The sequence below is a fragment of the Ixodes scapularis genome, unplaced genomic scaffold (genome assembly GCF_016920785.2).
Source record: "Ixodes scapularis isolate PalLabHiFi unplaced genomic scaffold, ASM1692078v2 ptg001458l_1__unscaffolded, whole genome shotgun sequence".
In the NCBI taxonomy this organism is placed as follows: domain Eukaryota; kingdom Metazoa; phylum Arthropoda; class Arachnida; order Ixodida; family Ixodidae; genus Ixodes; species Ixodes scapularis.
Genome location: NW_024610152.1, coordinates 298,853 through 320,232, shown reverse-complemented (window position 1 = coordinate 320,232; position 21,380 = coordinate 298,853). Strand labels below are relative to the sequence as shown.

At 43.7% G+C, this 21,380-nt stretch overlaps 1 protein-coding gene across 1 annotated transcript; it reads left to right on the top strand.

The window, feature by feature from the left end:
* Positions 1-4,654: 4,654 nt before the first annotated feature.
* Positions 4,655-21,049, top strand: LOC115320128 (UMP-CMP kinase). Its single transcript, XM_029980242.2, has 5 exons — positions 4,655-4,949; positions 5,029-5,166; positions 9,572-9,789; positions 13,645-13,744; positions 20,877-21,049. Exons 1-5 carry the CDS (start codon positions 4,860-4,862, stop codon positions 20,925-20,927), a joined length of 597 nt encoding a protein of 198 aa, XP_029836102.2. The 5' UTR covers positions 4,655-4,859; the 3' UTR covers positions 20,928-21,049.
* The last annotated feature ends 331 nt before the right edge of the window (positions 21,050-21,380 follow it).

The window sequence follows — 21,380 nt, the reverse complement described above, 5'->3', positions numbered from 1 at the left end:
AACATGTCTCTAAAACGCGTTCTTATGCCATGTTTGATTTTTTTTTTTTGCAAATAATAATAAATATTTTATATATATATTGACTTTTTGTGTATTTGTTGTACAGGGTGTCACAAAAAGTATTTACAGGGTTTTTTTTAATTTTTTTTCAAGGCAAAAATAAATTAGACATCGCCGAACGCTCATTCTTCGCCCAAGGGTAGCGCTTGAGGTCACAACCAGATGCCCAAGTTTCAGCCCGATCCGATAACTTAATCAAAAGTTATAAGAGATTTTCTGAAAATCTGAATGGGAAAATGGAGCCCATTTTTGCCCGTTTTCGGTTTCTGGTGCCATCGAGCCCTATGTATTCGAAAACTCCATCAGGCGCAATTTTCCCACTGAAATTTTCAGAAAATCACTTATAAGTTATAAGTTTTGATTGAGGCATCGGATCGGGCTGAAACTTCGGCATCTGGTTGTAACCTCTAGCGCTATCTTTGGGCGGAGAATGATCGTTCGGCGATGCCTAGTTTATTTTTGCGGTAAAAAAAAAAACATCCTTTTTTTTTTTACATTTAGTATATTTTTTTGTGAAATGTGTTAAAAAAGTTATGGTGACATAAAAGCTTCGATGAGAAAATGACGACTGTGCACTGCAAAGTAGCATCGTGAAATTTTCCGGATTTCCACGCCTCGAGCTTCTCTATTTTATATCTCAGCGAAAACAATTGTTACGGCGTTCATATAGAGCTGAATGTTCCTGCCAAGAACATGGCTTTCATGTGTATTTTTAACAAAAATATCTAAATTATGACCCAGACCATCATTGCGTGAACTGATGTGGAACCACCCTATATTTGCCTCATTATATTAGTATAAATTACCAATGCTACCAATCGCTGTGTATAGTTCTCCTTCGTAGTGTTGTTTATGTGTACGTGCAATTCTTGTTTAATCTCTTTAGTACGTTGTTGTTGCCGCTACCAATTGTTATTTCCCCCTCATATAATGCATTCCGCGAGAATTCCCTTGAGGGCAATGAACACTTGAACTTGAACATTGAAAGGTTTCCGACGCGATCGTCTATTTAGTGTCCTCTTTCAATAAAGTTTTTTTTTTCTCTCTCTCTCACCCCCCGGGCGGCGCCGAGAGCACGGAGGAGGTCGAGGCCCTGCGGCAGCAGGCGCTCAGCGTGTCCTCCTCTCCTGTCTGAGCACGCCTCCTTGCCAGAGGTATGAACACAGCTGGCCCCTCGTCGGAGTGGTCTGGGTTGCCGTCCCCTTCTTCATGGCCACGGGGTCGGAACACATTCACAAAGAAAAAATGAGACGCACTGCTGTATGTGATTTTAACACTTTATTGCTCTGGAACGAATTTCGAACCCTATACGCATAACGGGCGTCAAGCGCAGTGGCTGGCAGCGAACCATGCATTCATTTTTGCTGCTGAAGAAACGTTCTGCTGTCTGGTGTTATATGTGGTCCCTTCGGAAAGGACTGTTCCCTCCATACCTTTTCTTGCTAATAGTAGCCCCCCCCCCCCCTCTTCTTTTTTTTTTTTTTCCTGCGACTTTTTAACTTTTGTCTGTGGCTTTAACCCCCTTTTTGGAGGTGCTTACCTGCTACCTAAACTCCACCCTCGTCTGTTACAAAGACAAGGTTTACTTGCAGAGACGCCGGATTTGTATCGGATCCAGTGTTGCACCGGTACCGTGCGAAATCTATCTCGCGAAGTTTGACTTTACCGTTTCACAGGCTTTGACTGACGTCCCTGTTGTCAAGATCTGTAGATATGTGGATGACTTTGTCGTTTTCGTTAGCGTACCCCCTCAAACCCGCCTGGACTCTGTCACCCAGTCTGTCCGACAAGTTATTGAAGGGTGCTCGAGCCACTTACGTTTCACGATCGAGTTGCCAGCGGACAGTGCATTGCAGATCTTGGACTTACGTTTGACCTTCAATGGTTCCGACCACATCTGTTGGATGTACTCGCCGCGAACCAAAAAGGCAATATTACCATTCGACCCGGCGCACTCTAAATTAGTCAAAAGGGGTATCGCCAACCTATCTCGGCTTTACAAAAGTAGCATCTTCATGCCGTACGGGAAAGCTTTGACCTTCAGCTACATCGCCTTGAACATTCGGGTTTCCCTCCTTTTCTGGCGAGAGGAGTGGCCGAATCCCTGATGAAAAGTCCTGACACGGAAACTAGGAAAAGGTCAAAGAAGTTCGAAGTGCTACCCTACGTTCACAAGATCTATCACAATCTGAAACGTGTAGGAGCGAAGTTCAACGTTGACGTTGTCTTTACGGTTCCCTGCAAACTATCACAACTCTGCGCATTGTCAAGCGGAACCAAACCTAGGAACGGCCCCTGTGACACGACGCATGCCTCTACCACAGCCGAGATCCCTCTCGGCTGTGGTAGAGTCTCTTTGGGACAGACTGGTCGCTGTTTCAACGATAGGCTGCGTGAGCACGCGGCCTCGCTCGGCAGTGGTCACGGTTCCCATTGGGCAGGAGATCAAACTATAGAGGGCGCTTTATCTAGCTTGTTGTCCCCACAGCCCGGTGTTTACTAACACAGCATAACAAAGAAATTGAATCTCGCGTAGCACGGTCTGGCCACGAGCGCTTCGCTCTGACCTCTGCTTCAGTCGCACGAGGAGTGGCCTTCGAATCATCATCTTCTATTTCTCAGGTCGAAAACAAACAAGAAAATACGGTTTGTTGTCCCCACAACTGAAGCTTACCGCTAGAGGCTGACTGTTCGATCTCCTCCCCAATACACTCCAGGGATTGTGGGTGTTCTCCAGCGCTGGACAACACAAAGGTGGTGGGACGCATGAGGGGCAAGTTGGAGAGAAATCGTGGAAGCGGCGCGTATACTTGCCTGTGGACCAGATCACTGCATTATAGTGTCGCGCCAGTGCATCTGACCTACAGGGCATTACAATTTCTCAATTGTGACCACCCTTAGTATACTGTACACGCGAGCTGTAAAGGTCTAATTTGTGTCCTGAACGCGGTGTGCGCGTGGTGCGAACGTGGAGTGTACGCAGCGCATGACCTTATGGTTTTCCCGTGCCGCTGTCAGAATTTTAATATTTTTTAATAGTTATTCTGGTCACGCGTTTTACTACGTCCGTCTAGTGCCGCTGTTTCTTTTTTTATTGGCATTTATCTCTTTTGAAAGAGAAAGGAAGAGCTTGTGCTTGCCACTGTGCGCGCGTGGAAGTTATAGTAAACCTTTGGTTGTTAGGTTGTTAGCGTATGTCCTGTGTCCTTCTTCTACTTTGTGTCCTGTCCCTTTTGCGCTGTTTCTTATTATGGTTCTAACCCCTATGTCTCTCTGACCACACCTGGCCTATAATTAGGGCTCCGTGTTTTCGGAGTTTATTTTTCGTGAAATTCAGAGGGTGTTTTTCTGAGTTTTACTTTTTAGCAAAATTCGGTGTTTATCGGAGCTTATTTTTCATAAATCCTCGGCACAGCGGAGGGAAAATATACCTTGGGAAGGTGCAGAAAACCAAGCAGAGGGTATCTGATTGGCGGTGAAGTGGAGGGATGAAAAAATACTGCCTTTATACCCCTGTCAGACGGCGTTCTAGATCCTTTTCACTAAGCTCCTTTATTAAATTGGCGAACCAGCGCACGCCGTAGCGCACGTGCGCTACGGCGTGCGCTGGTTCGCCGATTTTATAAAGGAGCTTAGTGAAAAGGATCTTCAGAACGCCGTCTGACAGGGGTGTTAGTCATTTCCCGTTGATCCGTTTGGCGGAAGGTGCAAAGTCTCGGTTACAAAAAAGCGCTTCCGTCAAATACTGGGAGGTGGTGCAAGCAGCCACCCTTTTTTGCCCATGAAGACATCTAAGTCTATCGGTCTATGCACTAAAATCATACAGTTATTAAAATGTATATCACTCAAATGTAGCCTAGCTATAAGCGGGGGAGTAATGAAATCATTAACAGCATTTGCAATTGAACAGCAGACGCCTCTTGCCAAACCTCTTGCCGTTGCCTCTGTTGACTTGGCCCAGCTCGTTTGTCTGCTTGTTAGTCTTGCCTCGGCGGGATCTGTAATGGATCCTCAATTCCTCAATACGTGACTTTTTGCGAGCGCGCGGTGCGAGCGCACGGGGTAGCGGGCCCAGCTTGTTTACGCTTCGCGAGAGCGAGAGCTGAACTTTGCCCATAGCACCTGCCTGGGCAAAGTTTTATAGATGGTATGGGAAGAAGACACCGCTTCTGCCTGCGTGGGAAGAAACAGCCCGAGAGAACGACCGGAGGCACGTTACGGAACGCACGTGAACGAGACCTCTCCATGTAATCAGAAGTTAATCTTGTGTAATAAACGTTATTTCATTTTCTTTTCAAATCAACGTCGCATTATAGTAACGGAACGTCAGCACCCGGCCACCGCTGACACCTCTCGCACGGATTAATCGCAAGTGCACATGCGTTTTGTTGTCGCGTAGTGAGAAAGAACGCGGGTGGAGAGGCGGAGTCGAATTCAATGCAGTTGGAAACACTCTTAAATGTAGGCACACTACTCACATGCCGCCGCGGCGGCGGAAGCACAGCGGCAGTGCAAAAACGCTTCGCGGCGTCGCGCCGGTCGCGCTAGTTCGGCGCGCGCGTCGACGCCGACGCGCCGACGCTGCTGACGCGCCGCGAAGGGCAGGATCCGCAGAAGAGCGCCAAGTTTCGGACGCTTCCTATGGCTTCGGGTGTTTTGGTTTAAGTTGCGCGCTTTGGCTGTTCATCTCTTCGATCCTGGAGCACTGTAAGCTGTACGTGTGAGTAAAAACTCAACCCCTAATACGGAAGAACTCTTATTAGAATAAGAAAAACCACCCTTTTGACTCGGAACTCGCTATGGAAGAGTTGGAAAGACGGCGGAACGTGGTCTTCGTTCTCGGCTCGCCCGGCGCCGGAAAAGGAACAATGTGCCGACGACTTGCTCAGGTTACTTTGGCGTCGTTTGGACTTCTGCAATTTAGAGACGCCAGTGATATCCGTGTTTCCGTTTCTCTTTTGCGCGCAGAAGTACGGCTTCGAGCACGTCTCCGTCGGAGACCTGTTGAGGCGAGAGGAAGGAACCGTGGGATCGGTCTACGGGCCTGTCATCCGAATCCTGGGCAAACACGTGCCACCGGAGATCACATTGGAGCTGCTCAAATGTGTGAGCTAGGACGTTTTGTTGTGACGGGGTGGCGCGCTCGATCTCGACTTTCGCGTCGTGTTCGGAAAGGGTGAAGTTATATTATCGTATAACTTTTCTTATAACGAGTTCGTTTCACGGCACTCGTGTTCACGCGTTCCCTTTCGCGGCGTAAAGCGAGTTCGTTTCGGCAGGCACTCCACGAATGGTTGCACTCTCCAAGTTCGTTTTAGCGGCGGCACCCCACGCGTGCATGCACTCGCTGCACCGAGAAAAACGGGCGTGCGCCAAAATGCAATCCGGTCATGCCTCGCTCCGGCGAGACTGGCGAGGAGCGGGAGCAGACGACGGAGGGTTCGTCTGCTACGATGTGTCGCGGAACCGAAAAGAAAAATAAAAGTAGATTTTCTGATAGAAATCGCGTCCCGCGGGCAACATAATGAAGCGCGAGCTTGGATTGTGAGCGTCTGCTATCTGATGAAAGAAGCAATTAACAACCCGTGCTTTATTTGCAGGTTTTAAGTCGCTCTGTTGCCGTACAGGCGCTGAAATGTACCACTGTGTCAAGAAATGCTCAGAACAAACGCGTCAGCGGCCCCCGAGATGTTTATCCCCATCCGTATGCAGGTGAAAAATTGAACATTTGTCGACAGAACTCCCCCAGCTGAAACCTCTGACTGCCCAATAAGCATACGAGAAAGCTAAACATAGTGACTTTACTCGAGGCTTGGGCAACATCATCATGTTTAACATTTACCTACGTCAGCTAACTTTCCCCGTCGTATTTTGTTCGAGAAAGCTCTCGTTCTCGCCGTCCTCACCAAGACTAATATCGGATCCACCTGTAATTACGATCGAAATCGAAAGTCCCACGAAAAGTTTTGCTGGATATTCCAACAGACTAGTTTTAAGCCATACCCTTTCAGTGGTTCACGCATAATACCATGCTCGAACGGATCAAGCTTCTGCTTGGACAGCATCATCAGTTTTCTTCAGTGTAAACGGTAATCAGAATTGAAAGATCGCAACCAGCTGCTTTGTAGACAGCTGGATGCGGAAATTTACGCCGTCTGTAAGTCTCTTTACGGCAGCCGAGTTGCTTGAAATTATCGCAACTATAAACCACAGGTTGCAGTGTTCAACGTTTGGAGATAAACGTTGGTAGTGACTGCACTCCCGCATTCCCACCCATCACTCCGAACAGAAAGGCGCTAGTTTCGGTTTGAGGTCAATACTCTTTCTACAACGTAGATGGCAGCAACATCAGTCTTTTGCACTCGGTGCATTGGGCGAGTTCGTTTGACTCCAGTTTTCCGTGCAGCACTCTGCGAGTGCGATGCATTCTGGAAGAGAACTCGAACGGTGCCAGTGCGTGTGAAACAAACTCGCTATTAGTTTTTGTATTGCTTTTTGGTCAGTGTTGCCGAATCTCCTATTTTCTTTTTTTATTGGAAGCTTTATTCCTTCGTCCTTTAATCTGAAACTTTCTTTTGCGTAGGTTTATTATTTAATTAGTATGCTGTAAGTGATTTGCATAAACGTTTGCTTTATTTTTTTATTTTTATTATTTTCTGAGCAATTAGCATGTTGTATTTGTCACTAGAGGGTATTGGCGGCTCGTGTGAACTACAGGTGGCGCTTCTCTAGCTTTCGTCATCATCATTTTTGACATCACGGGTCGCGCAGATCTTCAATCCCTCGGCTGGTCAGCTAGCTTCATTCGCTGTTTGGGTAATGAACGGCGAAGCATTTCACGGGTTATGTTTATTTGGTAAAGTGATATTTTTAGTTGGACATTTGATCAAAGTTTGAAACCGCACGTGACACGCGTATTTGTGTGCCGACAAACACTTTTGGCGCTGAGGTGTCAAAGCACTCGGATGGTGGTGTACTACACTCTACCCCAGTACAAAAAGCTGGATGATGAAAATAGAATGTCCAGCACTTTATCTCACTGCAACATCTACCATGGCAAATAGGGTATTTTTTTATTATGATTCGAACAAAATAAAACTAAAAGGAATGTCTTATCAAATTGGATACCAGGAAGCGAAATTTAAGAACTTTATGTGTATAGTAAACACTTCAGTGAAAGCAACTTTGTGTATCCTGTTTGTTCCAATGTGTTCTGTAAGTGCTGGTCTCTTAACAGTTCTGAGTTCCTTTTTTAATTTTGTAAACTAGTAAACAAACATTTCCTCAAAATAACTGACAGGAAGAAGTGGTGGCTGGCTTTTGGAGTCATTTCAACTAAATCCGTGCTTCTTCACCCGGTCCACGCGAAACATGCAAAACGAAACATGAAGATGTCCCGAAGAAAGGGGACTACACCTGCTATGAGTTACTACAGTTTGTGTGTAATTTTTGTTGACCAAAATGTGCATAATGTGTGATGCACTTCTCAGCAAGTGATTTTAAATTTGTAAACAATTTTTAGTAAAAACAGGATAGAACAAATTAATTATCTGAATTTGCCGGGCCATGGCCGACAAATGAAGAATTCATGAAAATTTATGTTTTTCTTTCGAGCAGAAGTCACAATGTGACAAACTTCTTTGCCGCGTATTTGTTTCGGGAGAAGCTGAGCATCAGTTGCTGACGAGCATTTGCTCAGCAGCAAGTGCCGAGTCACACTTGGATAGAAGCGTCAGTATTGGCAAGCTCAATGTAGCTAAAGCAAGTGTGCAGCGCTTTTCAACACAAATGTGCGTGCGTGCAGAGCTAAGAATACAACATGTCATTTACTCTGATGTATGAAAAACCTCTTTCTACAGCAGCTTCCACAGATACGAAAAAACAAGAATCAGAGAGGCTGTGAATAGCTTTGAAGCATGCCGCGCAAGCTGTAATGCGAAGCTCCAGGCTTCTTTTTGAACATCTTAAAGTTTCTAATATTAAAGGCAACTGCAAGGCGGTGTTATTCATAAGTAGGTTTCCGCGTTTTCGGTTTCTATTTTTTCAAAATTCGGCATACTTTTTTCGGTGTTTATTTTAAAAATGAATTTTCGGTTTTTTTCGGCATATATTTATGCCCACAAAAGTTTATTGGCTTTTTTCGGTGAATATAAAATAAACACCATTCGACACTGGATCAGATGATCCTTGTAGCTCTGATATTTGTGATGATTCAAAGAATAACGGCACCGATACACTGAAAAATAAATGGACACTTTATTTGGCAAGTGTGTGCAACTATAAAAGAAATAAGAAAAAAAAACAAAAAAAAAACTCAGAAGTACAAACAAGTCAGATACAAAGCCTATGCCAAAAAAAAACATGGAACTTCGAATTCTGTGCATCAGGACTATGTGATCTTATTATAGTGCACACACGTGTACTTTAGCTTTTCCAGGTTCTCCTCATTGATCCGGACTCTTGTTTCCTGTTAATATGACCCTGAGCTTTGGGAATGCCCACTCAATGCTAACACTGGACACAGGCAGGCTGATGAGATGAAGCACTGCCTGAGCCAAAATCGGCCAATCAACCAATTGTGACTGCCAAAAGAGACACGGTGCGACGTTCTGAAGTGCAACACAATATGCAGAACTTCCACGAAGTCAGTCTTCCTTACAACGAGTTTGAAAACACGCTCGTACATGGCGAAGTCATTACGCATTTCGGACATCACGTTCCGATCGATGATGCGCACATTAAACCAGAACGTCGTGATGGCATCCGTGTATCCCATACATTCGGACACGCTCCGATAGACACTTTCGTTCCACTTTTTTTTTTTTTGCCACGTCTCTGCGGTACGACTGGAAGGTCAAAGTGACCTTTTCCGGTTAAAACTGAATTTTAGAAAATGAATTCGACGTACTTTTGTCGGTTTAAACCGAAAATCCCGAACCCTATTCATAAGGAAGATCACTCACAGAAACATTATAGTATGCGTTCTTTGAATAAATAAACCATTTTTAATCGGCACAGATGCGAGAACTAACATAGCCGCTCTGTGCTTTGACATAGCGCTTCGTCCGCTCACATCCTATCAGCTGCGTTGCAGGAGGGCGCCCACAAGGTGGCGCAACAAAAACATCTCTTTGCCAATATGGTGTCCCACAAACCTCTCGTCAGCTTCGATTTCAGCCCTTTATCTAAACATGGACCATGTTCATACCAATCAATTATTATTATTATTATTATTATTCTTTGGTGTTTGACTTTGTCCTGAAATTTGTGCGTTAGAACCTGGTGGCAGGACGGGATTGACTTCTTGCAGATTGAAGTGTCTTACCTGTATAAAAAAAAAGGTTGCCATAGAAATCACATTTAAGTTTTGCTTACCCCTAAGTGCCTATGGCACAAAAGTGTGTCCTTGATTGCGTTCAGGGGTTAGTGACGTATACAAACTAAAATATTCTAATCGTAGCACACTTTCAATACAAAGAAATGTTTATTTTTTTTTTTTTTTTTTGTGTAGGCAATTGCACAAAGCAAAGCCGACACTTTCCTTCTGGATGGGTTTCCGAGAAGCCTCGACCTCCTGAAGGGCTGGAATGCAGACATGGCTGACAGGTTCCCCCTCAAGTTTGTCCTCTTTCTGGATTGCCCGGGCGAGATCTGCAGGATGCGCATTGTCAGACGTGCAGAGCAAGGCAGTGGTAGGCCCGACGATCGCTCCATCACTTTTTCGGAGAGGTTTGTATCCCTCGAGGTGCCACGAAACTTGGAAGCTCATTTCGTTCCTGACTTTCTAGCCTTAGGCTGCTGTCACGCTGTTGGTACCTCATACAAAAGGCAGTCTCACTGTCTGAGATCTGCTTTTTTCATGTAGGCCAGTCTTGTCTCATTGGTTATACAAAAAGTTTTTGCAACTTCAAAGTATACATACTATGTACGAAGGAAACATGCATAAGGCAAGTCTGCACGTAATTCTGTCGTCATGTGTGCACCGAACACTCGTGTCTTTTGTATCATGTACGAGTAGTCTGCAGCTTTAAAGGTGCACTGAACCACTTTCTGCGATAGTCTATCTCAATCTATGGGCTCTAAGCATCCTAATAAAGCAAACACTGCATTCATGCTTGGCCAATTTTTCTATTGAAGTCGTTGCCAAAAATTGAATACCTTGGAACTATCGCAGACACAGGAAGGAGCCATTGGACGGGGAGAAGGGCTTTGTGTCCAACGGCATTCTCCAGTGTCTATAGTAGTTTCGAGGTTGTTTTAACAAAGGAATCGACCATGCATGGATGTAATGTTTTTGCGACATCTTGTAAGCCCTGAGATGGAGAACGATAAAAAAAACCGGACGAACACAACAAAATCTCAATCTCCCCATCTCAGGGTCTACAAGATGTCGATTAATTACTAGCTCGCCTGCACTCTCTCACTGCTTACAATGTTTTTTGTTGTTTTTAGGGTGCTTAGAGCCCATAGATTGAGTTATGACCATAAATAGACTGCTGCAGAAAGTGGTTTAGTTCCACGCTAAAGGGGAGCTCTGGCATCAGCTTGAACGTTTTTAGCCAAACACATTTCCTGAAAGAGCGCAAGAAACAGCCCAGAACACGGTGTAAGATATATAGATGAGGACGTGCATTACGGCAAACGCTGCGACGCAACGACCAGAAAAAGTTCCATTTGAGGGTGGCTTAGTACCCTCAAGCGATGGTGTCTCCGCCGTCCAGACAATGCAACTGAGGAAAGAAAAAAAAAGAAGCGCTTTGTGCCCGTTGGCTCACTGGCGCGCGCTATTTCAGTTCAGAACGTAACTTGAGCACGGCGCCAGAGATTTCTCCACTTCAACGCTTTCATGAAACCGATGAGATGTTGCTCTGCCGGATTTCTTCGTCATGTTGTTGCACCCCACAGCATATCACCCATTCTCCCCATCCTCCATCACATGCCGCAAATATCGTAAACCGTAGTAGGGCGGTCAGTTGGGCAAGTTGGTACTGATTAAACATAGTTCAAGACGTGCACAAAAAGACAAAGAAGAGAAACGCATACCCGTAGATGCGCTTGTCTGGTGTCTACGTGTTTCTCTTCTCAGTCGTTGTCTCTTTGTGCCCACCTTTAGCCTTGTTTAGCCTAAACCAGACACAATCCACACGACGCCATAAAGGACAGAGCATCGTCTGCTTTCCGATACATTTGACTTCACGAGTGCCCCTGTTTGTTGTTGCCAGTAGAGAGGCACGCAGCGATTTGGAGCTGTGTGCGTAAATTTCAAAATTAGCTTTCTCAAAGAAAAGTGGTTATTTTGTTTGAGATATTTTATAGACACACTGGGGACCAGGAGTATTTATTTAGTGTGTGGCGAAAATTTGACGAAAATCAATGACCATCCATATTTTGTCAGAGATTTTAAGGTTGGGGACATCCTCTCGTCTCCAGTCTTCATACTTTGTGCTGGCTTGGTATTTGTCGAAAACAGTAAGTTCTCGACTGTTACTATATTTATTTATTGAATATACCCTCAATGCCCGAAGGAAAGGGGGAGAGCAAAAACGAGAAAAGAGGTATTAAAACTGTAACAAATGAACAATTTTAATCTAACAACAAAGAAACAATCGATCAGATCATGAACTATTGCAAGAATGGATAGCGATAGCATTTCGGAACAGGTTAGCTTCAGAGATGGTAGCAATCAAACTGGAGAGGTGGTTCCATTCCCGTATTGTGCAAGAAAGTAAGAATGAGTCAAATGTAATGAGTTTGGAACTTCAGCTTTATGCTGATGATTCAGTGGTGGATTCAGGGGGTCGGGTCGGGTCGGGTCCGGATGTCCTGACCCCCCCTTTTGAATTCTGCATGTGTAAAAATTAGGGTGGGGAAATGGGGGGGGGGGGGGGGGGGGGGATGTTTTCAAACATGATATGCTGACCCCCCCCTCTTTAGAAATACCTGCATCCACCCCTGTGATAAACACAAGAGGAGACAAAAAATTTGTGTTATCATTTGATCGCGTAAGATGGGATTGGGAGAATTAATTTTATGGAATAAACATGAATGTAGGCAAATGGAAGTGAAATGGCTAGGCATGTTTGAATGGTGGATTTTTTGAGTTTGCAGCGAATTCTAAGCGAAAAGTGGTTTTTGATCAAATTATTATTTATTGAATGTTGAATAGTTTTTCTATTCAACATTCAATATTTCAATATTTTTCTATTCAACATTCAATATTTGCATCATGCTTAAATGAAAACCCAGCTGAACTTGTGAAGGTTGATCCCATGCTTCCACTAATTTCTGTCTAGGCAACTATATTTACGAACTGTGGCCTCGGAAAGTTCAACACTTACTTTTTTCTCTGTAGAGAAAATACCTTTGTTTTCCTTTGAATCGAAGTCGGACCAAGAAACGTAGACAACTCTCATTGTGGGATTTTAGAAGTTTCCTTCTCTACATTCGTGCAATGGCACTCGCGCGTAAGTAAAAAAAAAATTAAACAACATTTTGCGATGTGAAATTCCACAAGGCGTTTCGAGATGTCGGTGGCAGCACGCTCGCTACTCGGATAATAACCGGTGACAACTGCCTGCGGAAGATTTTAAAAGAAATGAATAAATACAACACCCACATTGGGTGGAAAGTAAATGATGGATAAAATTTATCCTATGTAAATGCCCATCTATGCCTAATCGAGGAGCTAGATTCTTGCTATATGCAGTAATGTAATTGGTGCGCCAATGTGCTTGCACTGCTACATCCGCTACATGTTACCAAAATATAAGGGATTTGCAGTGACATTGCGCCAAAACTTAATTTCATTTTAATAATGCCGAATATATAATGGTGCAAACCTCTACCTAGCCGGATCATTACAATAGGCTTATGAGAGTTTTCAGAACTTTTGATTGTCACCTTAAATAATTTGATTGCATTTCATATCAATGACTGATAGTACTCTGAAGTTTTGCAATCATTCTCATATTTGTGGTCTGTTCTGGTGGGTTAGTTTCGTTGAGCACGCTTCTCACCGCGCACTGGTATACGGCAGAGAAATGACAACTGCGGGGTAGCCATAGCAATTTTGCGTGCCTTGCTTCGCTTCAGCGCACCTGCATACTAAGGGGAAGCACTCTTTCAAGGTGAGAAGCAACAATTTTTTAATAGAACTTCGGCTTGCATACAGGATAGACTGCGAGAGCCTGGCAGTACCTTCTTCCAATTCGAGACTTAGCGAGGATACCTAGTAATGCAAGAATAGTTATATGCTGTTACGAATGGGTCGTCGTCCCGGTAGTGAAGTCGACTGTCGGACACGCACGAGAAGCTCGTGGGTGTTGCTTCTCCACAGCGCACCGGTGCTCGGTAAGAAGTGCACTCAGTGGGACTAACCTGCCGTGATCTACTATTTGAAAAAAAAAAGTATCAGCATTGCAGTTCATCTCGAGGCATATATCGAGTGTCATATTATTTAAAGCTACTATTCGAAAATTAGAATATTCGCTCAATACTTCTCTACTTCGAAACCTCCGTGATCAATTTTTGAACGACGTTAAGTGTAGCCAAGTTCTAAAAGAGTGCATTCTCTCCACTTCTCAGGCAGCAACGGTTCATGACACAAACAATGAGAGTGATCAACCACTTTTACGGTACCAACGCCGTTGTGAGGGTGGACTCAAGAGCAAGTAACCCTGATGCAGTGGGTTTGTTTTCTTCTGTCTTCCTTTCTTTTAGTTTATGCGAGTGTGTTTGCCTTCGCATCAAATTCGTAGACACTGTCCCAGCCGATGACAGTCTGCCAATCTGTTACAAGCGGGGGAACAATACAATGCTTTTATTCATTATTTCTTTTACACACTTTACAGATTAATGCTTACATAAACCAAGGAGGCTTCAACAATGACAGGAAAGGAAAATCTTAGACGCCACAATCGGCACTCCCCAAAGACAAAAATGTAGCTACAAGCTAGTGATGCAAAGGCAGAAAAGGAAACAGTGATGCCATCTGAAGATTAAGAGCTGCACAGGAAACACAACAGTCAAAAATACCTTGATTAGAGGCACTCACATATAATTTAGGATACAGTAAGGGCCTTCACTATACAATTCTTTCCATGCAGGTCTTTTTTATTTTATTTTTAAGGAGCAGTTGAGACAGTTACGAGTTTTGACAAGATTTAACAGAGTCAGTTTTGGTAGAAGTGACCGCCTTCCTACTTTCAAGCTACCATACAATTGATGATGTGCAATAAGAATAAAATTAGATGTGCAAGATTAATAAAAGAATGTCAATGCTCAAGCTGTGAAATACTTGTTTGGGGGCACATCTAGAGCTAAATGTGAAAATTGATATATGAGAAATGACGGTGCTTCTCCCAGGATCTGATTCTTCAACCAAAAAGGTGTGTCATATAACACACTTTATTTCAAGGTTCTTGCGGAAATACTAGTTAGTCTCAGTCAAACAAAAGCTAGGGTCTTAGTTAAGCCGCAGGACGAGCACAGCTGCACTGAACCAATGTTTTTGGCATAGTACACGTGTGTCGCCAAAACAAATCTGTGCTGAAACACATTTCATGGACAACTTCTCATGGACACGTTTCGTCGGCGCTGCGATGCTTCATGGAAACTCCTTTTGTGGACACACTTCTGCGACGTTTCGTCAACAACAAAATTTGGTTTTTACTAAGTGGATATATTTGGATTACTGGCTTCATTTTGTCTGCTGGGAACAAATCGGAATTGAAGTGAACTCACCAAGGCGCCTCTGATAGGGCAAATACAACCTCACAAGCCCTAACCCTAGGCTTCCAAACAGACCGCCCATAGTACGGTCACCTCTCGCTTGGCTTTGCTCGGGAAAGCTTTATTATAATCATCGAAGCCACCAAAGGTTCGGCGAATTAGGCTATCATCCGAATGCCTGTGACTGAGGCGATATGCCTGGAAAAACGCTTTCGACGAAACGTCGCACGGTGGGTCAGTGAAACGTCTCGCTGTCGACAAATTGATCTGTCAGTGGAACGTCGTTCGACAACCTGATTGCCACCGGCCCCAACTCTACCATGCCTATAGCAGCAGCAGCCAATTGTCTTATACTTCATATTAAGCTAGTTTGGTAACTTTAGATTCGAAGCGCGTAGCCTCAAACATCAAAAGTTTTGGGTGCGAATTTGCATAGGTACATGACAGATTTCTAATTACTTATACGTACAATATTTATGCACATTCTAAATTAAAACCACATGCTTCAAGGGAACTAAGAAACATTCATTTGAACTTCCAGAAATGTTACATTGCTTTCCTTAAATACTTGTTTTTTCCTAGAACTACCTATATCAGAGACTGAAATAATTTTCTGCATAAAATTGCACTGACTGACTATAGATGAATTTGAACAAGTTATTTTGGTTGCATGTAGGATAGATTTAAATACTTTTTAATCTGTTTCCTAAATGCAGTAATGGGGAGCTTTAATTGTTTAAACGTTTTGCCATACCGTGGATTACTGCACATCTGCCCATTTCCAAATTTGTGAGATCTGAGAAAATGCATGAATTACATTGATATCGGTCTCTAGCGACCGGGAAACCGGGAATTGTCAGGGAAATTTTAACTACCGGGAAAAATCAGGGAATTATCAGGGAAAATATCAAAAAGCGAGCTCAGTCAGGGAAAATAGCCGGAAATGCCATTGAGTGCCCTGAGCAAAGACTTGAGGACTTGGGGGCAGAAAAATAGGCAATAAATTCTGCTTCGAGCGAAGCACGGGCTCTGCACACCCGATGTAAAATGTGCTGTCTGATCCAAATGGAACAGCCGACAAATCCAGCCCAAGCCTTGGAGTGCATTGAGGGCGCGACACTAAGCTAGATCCAGTTAGAGCTACTAGATTTAGTCACAAATGGAAAAGCCGCAGACCCCAATCCAATCCAATCCTTAAGCTGAAAGTGTGCATCTGGCGGCCATGCTGCCATTCGGTTATTGACGTATGTAGTTGAGCGTCGTGTTTTCATCGTGTTTCAGAAGCGGCCTCTTCACTGACGATGTCGGCGGCAAGAAAGTGCCCGTTTAATCCGTGCAGTGCTCAATGCTCAATGACTTGTGTTGTAATGGTCTGGTATATTAAACCGCCTCTACAGCGGTCAGGGAATTTCACTTGCCATTGTCAGGGAAAACCTGGAAAAGTCAGGGAATTTCAAAATAATAATTTGCTAGACACCCTGGATATGTAAAATTGACAACCGGACGAGTACCCATCCCCCATTTTTTCACGATTATCTCCCAATTTTGAGTGAGAGCTTGCCCGGTATTTTATGTTAAGTTGCTTTTGTCATTGGTTGTGACAGAAGTTGTCATAAAATGTACACTTTTTTTTTGAGAATAGGGGGAAATGTTTGATATTCAGTTTAATTTTATTTGTTTCTTTATACAAGAGGAGAGGGAAAAAAGCAGTACAAGAACTGCTTGACGGAGTCCCCTCCTTCACCTACAACACAGCACTTCAGTCACACAAAAAAACCACAACTAGACAGAAAAAAAAATTATACACACAGTAAAAACATTGTCATAACTAGCTCGGCGAGACAAGCAACAAGCGTATATTTTTCCGAGCAACACTTTCAATATCAACTCCTTGTGAAAAAATAAAATTTAGTATTTTGGGGAGCTGATACCCAACGTTGGTCCTGTTGTGGGGGACCGTTCAAGTACGGGCATGGCGTATGAAATACAAATGATGGGAAGAGAAGAACGAGTGATGAAATTACTGTTCAGATTACTCAAAGCTGTTTTGTAGGCTGTTGCAATAAAAAAAAATTGTTACTGAAACAATACCTAAATTTTTTTTATATTAGTGCCGTGTGGCTGTCATACTTTGCATTGCCCACAATGAAAATGGCTTTTTTCTGCAATATTTGTAATAGTTGTTTTTCACCAGACCAAAAAAGGAATTAAAACAAGCATAGAATAAAGAGTTGTTCAAAAGTCGTAGAATAGAGGGAGATAATGTTGTTTTTTGTACTTATAAATTATTCCTACTACTTTTGAGATTTTTTCTAAGCAATCATTGGGACCTTATGATCCTATTGCATGTATTCATTAAATATTACACCAAGCAGCTTGACATTTTGGACAATTTCCATAATACCACTTGAACTCAAGGAGAGGACCAGATTATCCCAAAACTTCACACCCTTCAATCTACAAACTATAGCTTTTGTTTTACTACTAATAAATTTAAGATTGTCCACACATTAAGCTTTTCAAGATATAAATTGCCCGTTTTTATCATCTAGTGCATGTCTGTACTTGGTATCACTTACGTGGTTCAACTATTCAAACTAATATTTACTGAAATGTTGTAGACAGACCGTATTGAATTGCTGATAATATGTTTTGTATATTTATGCTAGCTTTTATTCCCCATACCAGTTAAAAACCCAAGGGTAAGAAATATTTAAAAAAAAAATGAAATAAAATTTGCTATCATTTAGTTTTTTCCCTCTTTTAAAACTTAATAAATTGCTAAAACTCTAGGGCATTGAGGAGAGTTTGTATTAGTAACTGGCAGAACACTTTTCAGTGATGGAAGTGCTGCGCCAATTGCGCCAAATTGCGCCAAGGACGCAATCCTGCTACATGTAGCGCCAAATTGTCATTTTACCGAAGAATTGCGCCATGCCTGCGCCGAGATGAGATGTAGCAATAAAAAATAAAAATTGAAGTCTTATCAGAGCGCGTGGTGGTACCGCGGTATTTTCCGCGCCGCAACTGTTACGCAAACCGAAACTGCGATGGCGCATTATCATCATCATCATTGAAAGGAACAACGTTTGCAACATCTGAGACCAAAGCCGCAGAGGCTAAGTGAAGAACCATCCCACTTAACAGCCTATTTATAAGAAGAAAAAAAAAGGCAGAGCTTGTGGATGTTTTCAATGTTGGCCCGCCCTGTTCCCATGCGCTAGCTATCAGCGAGGTCAAAGCTAGCGCGAGCCCATTACTCTGTGCATTTCTGACTCGCGCGTGGGCTCGTGCAGTGTGGGCACCGTTAGGGCTCCATGCGCGCGCTTGTAGCTTCGGCTGCGCTCGCACCGAAGCTCAAACAAAGTATAGTTGAGTTGCACCAAACTTTGGATGTAGTGCTGGTAACGCCTCACCGTCCTTTTCGGAGCACAAAACACTGCGCGACTCGCGCGACTGCGGTGTCTGCTCCGTGGGTGTCGCTTCTCTGCAGCGCGTCGGTGCATGCCAAGGTGCGTACTCGACGGGTTAACTCGCCGTGATCCGATGCGATCGTGACTTCGCCAGCGCATCGAAAATAAATCGGAATTTTTGAAGCGAATATCAGATACCGCAATATTTGAAGCTGTTGCCCGAAAGACAACTCTAATCTGAACTAAAACATTCCACAACAGTGAGGGTCGTTAGATGCTGCTGCAGATACCTTAAAAGAAGTGCAGGCTGATAAAAATAAATATCCTGTACCATCAGAACTCAGTGTGACATATTTAATTGTATTTTGTTATCTGACGAGCAGATAAACTTTATTTAAAAAAAAATTTTTTTTTTTTTTTTGTGTTTACTTTGTTGAATTTTATATATCCTGTCTTAAAAGGCGACAGGCGCTGTGTTCCAATAATAGAGATGGGCTTTATATAGCAATTTAGCATGATTTCATTTTCAAGTAATATGCCAACATATGCCGGACCCTGCTCCAAAAGGGCCACCACCTGCTCCAAAACAACATTTTGCCTGCTACAAGGCCTGCTCCAAAAGGTCAAATGGCACTTCCATCGCTGACTTTTGCTTTTTGACGTAGAACTATGTCTTTCTCCGCGCTTGGAAGGAGGTGCAAAGTTGGGAGATTGAACGTCACGAAAACTTGGTCAGGGAAGTGATGTCACACAGATAACACCGGAGCGCCGACCGATTTGCATCGTCATGCTCCCTGATTGCGCGCCGTGCCTGCTGCTGAGAACCAGTGCGCACTCGCGTCCTTTTAATGCGATGGCATACTTTAACTGCCCCCCCCCCCCCCCAATATTTCTTGGACTTTCTGGCCTCCTAATGCACAGTAGGTATGCACAGTAGTCCATCAGCTCATAATCTCAAACTCCTTCTCATTTGCACCCTCTTCGAAGGGCCTGACAACCTTGATGTCGTCCTAGAGGTTGTCCTAGACGTCTTTTTCATTTTTTTTTTTTTCATTTCATTTTATTACCTTAAAGGAGCTATGCAACAATTTTTGTACTTTGCGCAAATACCGCTTAAAACGAATCCCTAACGTTAATGACCTATGAAACACGCGTTCGTTTTTTACCCCACGCAATAGAAGTCCCAGAAAAAAATTTAAGAAAAACGAGCAGCGTTCACCCCCTCAACTCGCAGACAGAACAAGCGGCCACGTGATCTGGAGCCGATTATATGCCGCCAGTGTTGATCATAGCCACGCGCTGGGGTTGGCAAAGCGCAGGACACGCGCTGAGTTCCAGGCATTGTTATGGCTCGGCTGTTGTCGTCGTGGCAGCGATTGGACACAGGTCACAACCCGAATGCTTTTCGAGCTAGCAATTGTCACGAGTTCAAGTCGAGTGCCCACGCAATGCTCGGGTCCAATCTATGAACCACATTCAAATATCGTCACTTGGGTGTACTGCGATCCCCGAGTGACGTCATCAAATTTCGCAAAGGAGAGATTGAATGAAAATGATCGATTTCGTCCTTGAAATTACACCGCAACAAAGGAGTTTCTTCGCCAATGGCGTTGCGTGTGAGCATCCTTGAGCCCCAGGTGTGCCAGTAAGCTCGTGTAGAGAGAAAAACATTCCAATTGAATATCGTTGCACAGCTCCTTTAAGGGCCTCTACAGGAGGCATTACATAAGGGGGGTACATCAAATTCACAAAAATTGGGGAAAACATTGAATGAGAACAATGAGAAAGCATCATTACACAGAGATTACTCAAACAACTTAACAAGCTCCTGCGTAAAATGGTTATGGTCACATATCGTCACCAGGCTTGAGGGCATGCTATTCCATTCAGATATGCATAGAGAGAGAGGTGAGTATTTGTAGGCGTTAGTTCTAGAGAAAATGGGTTCGACTTTACATGGATGATCTAGGCGAGATGAAATATGATGAGCCGGGAAAATAAATGTTTTTGGTGACCATGGGTTGTAGTATAGTCTGTGCATAAAAGAAGGTGCCTACCTGCAGTAACAATGAGACAGTGCACCACTATTAGATTCTCTCAACAGCACACTGTTAACAGTATTTTCGAGTTAGCTTTAAATTCTTAATGCACATTCTATATCTTGCTTCTGTTACAACAGAAAAGCTGTTTTTGAAGTCCTATCACAATATCTGAAAAGCAAAGCCCTTGATGTATGATATTCAAGAGCCTAATCTCACGTAAATTAATAAGAGAATTTTCAGCTCCTTGGGAGCTTGCATAAAAACATTTTGCTGTTGCTATTATTGTGCACGTTTCCCAGTCATGGTGAAACTATGCATCCCCCACGACATCGCACAAGGAGACAGCAAACACCGGGACAAATGCTTAACAAGCTCATTAATGTTAATTAAGTACACTGTGAGTTGAAACGAAAGAGCATGCATTGCACAGAATACAAATGGCAAATATTGGCCACTTGGCTAGTACTTTATTGCCTTTTGTTTTCTTGCCTTTCTGTTTTGAGATACGCTGGCCGGGCACTGTAACGTGGTGTCCGAGCAATTTCTTTAAAAAAGTTGTGTCCGGCGTGCGAGTGCAAAAATATTGCTCCGTGCAAATGTTAAACGTAATAAATTTTGTTCCTGCTTTCAGGTATTTCAAGACGTCGATCGGGTGTTCCGTGCCTACTTTGGGCTTTCCTGAGACCATATCAGGAAAGGGGCTCTTGGAACCACAGATATAATTTTTGTTGGTGCGCTTGTGTCAAAGCTCAGCTATTGTTCATTCTGTTTTGCATTCATCAAACATGTAGGCTTTGCACTGTGCCTGGAACTTGTCTCCGACGGGTGTGTTCACCGCGTCCACAAGGTGGTCCCTCGATTTCCGCCTAATGACGCTGTAGAAGTCTTATGGAGTTGCCGGTCGTGATCCCGGCGGCGTCACAGCAGTGGTGGTGGACATGACAGATGCCTCTTTTGCTGCAGGTCGCTCTCCAGTTTGACGGTCTACGGATGCTTCGGCAGTCTAGTCATAATCTAGTAGAAGGCCGTACGTAGGGCACGGTATGCAAGTTCCTCATCTGCCAAAAAGTTTTTTTAGTCAATTGGTAGGTATATTTCACCTGCAATCAAAAGATAAGATAATATATGAAGATAC

What these genes read in the sequence shown, in the direction of transcription:
- LOC115320128 (XM_029980242.2), top strand. Translation starts at nt 4,860, where the DNA reads ATGGAAGAGTTGGAAAGACGGCGGAACGTGGTCTTCGTTCTCGGCTCG. An exon ending in CATTGGAGCTGCTCAAATGT is followed by an intron (nt 5,167 to 9,571) that starts GTGAGCTAGGAC and finishes TTTTTTGTGTAG; the next exon opens with GCAATTGCACAAAGCAAAGC. An exon ending in TCCATCACTTTTTCGGAGAG is followed by an intron (nt 9,790 to 13,644) that starts GTTTGTATCCCT and finishes TCCACTTCTCAG; the next exon opens with GCAGCAACGGTTCATGACAC.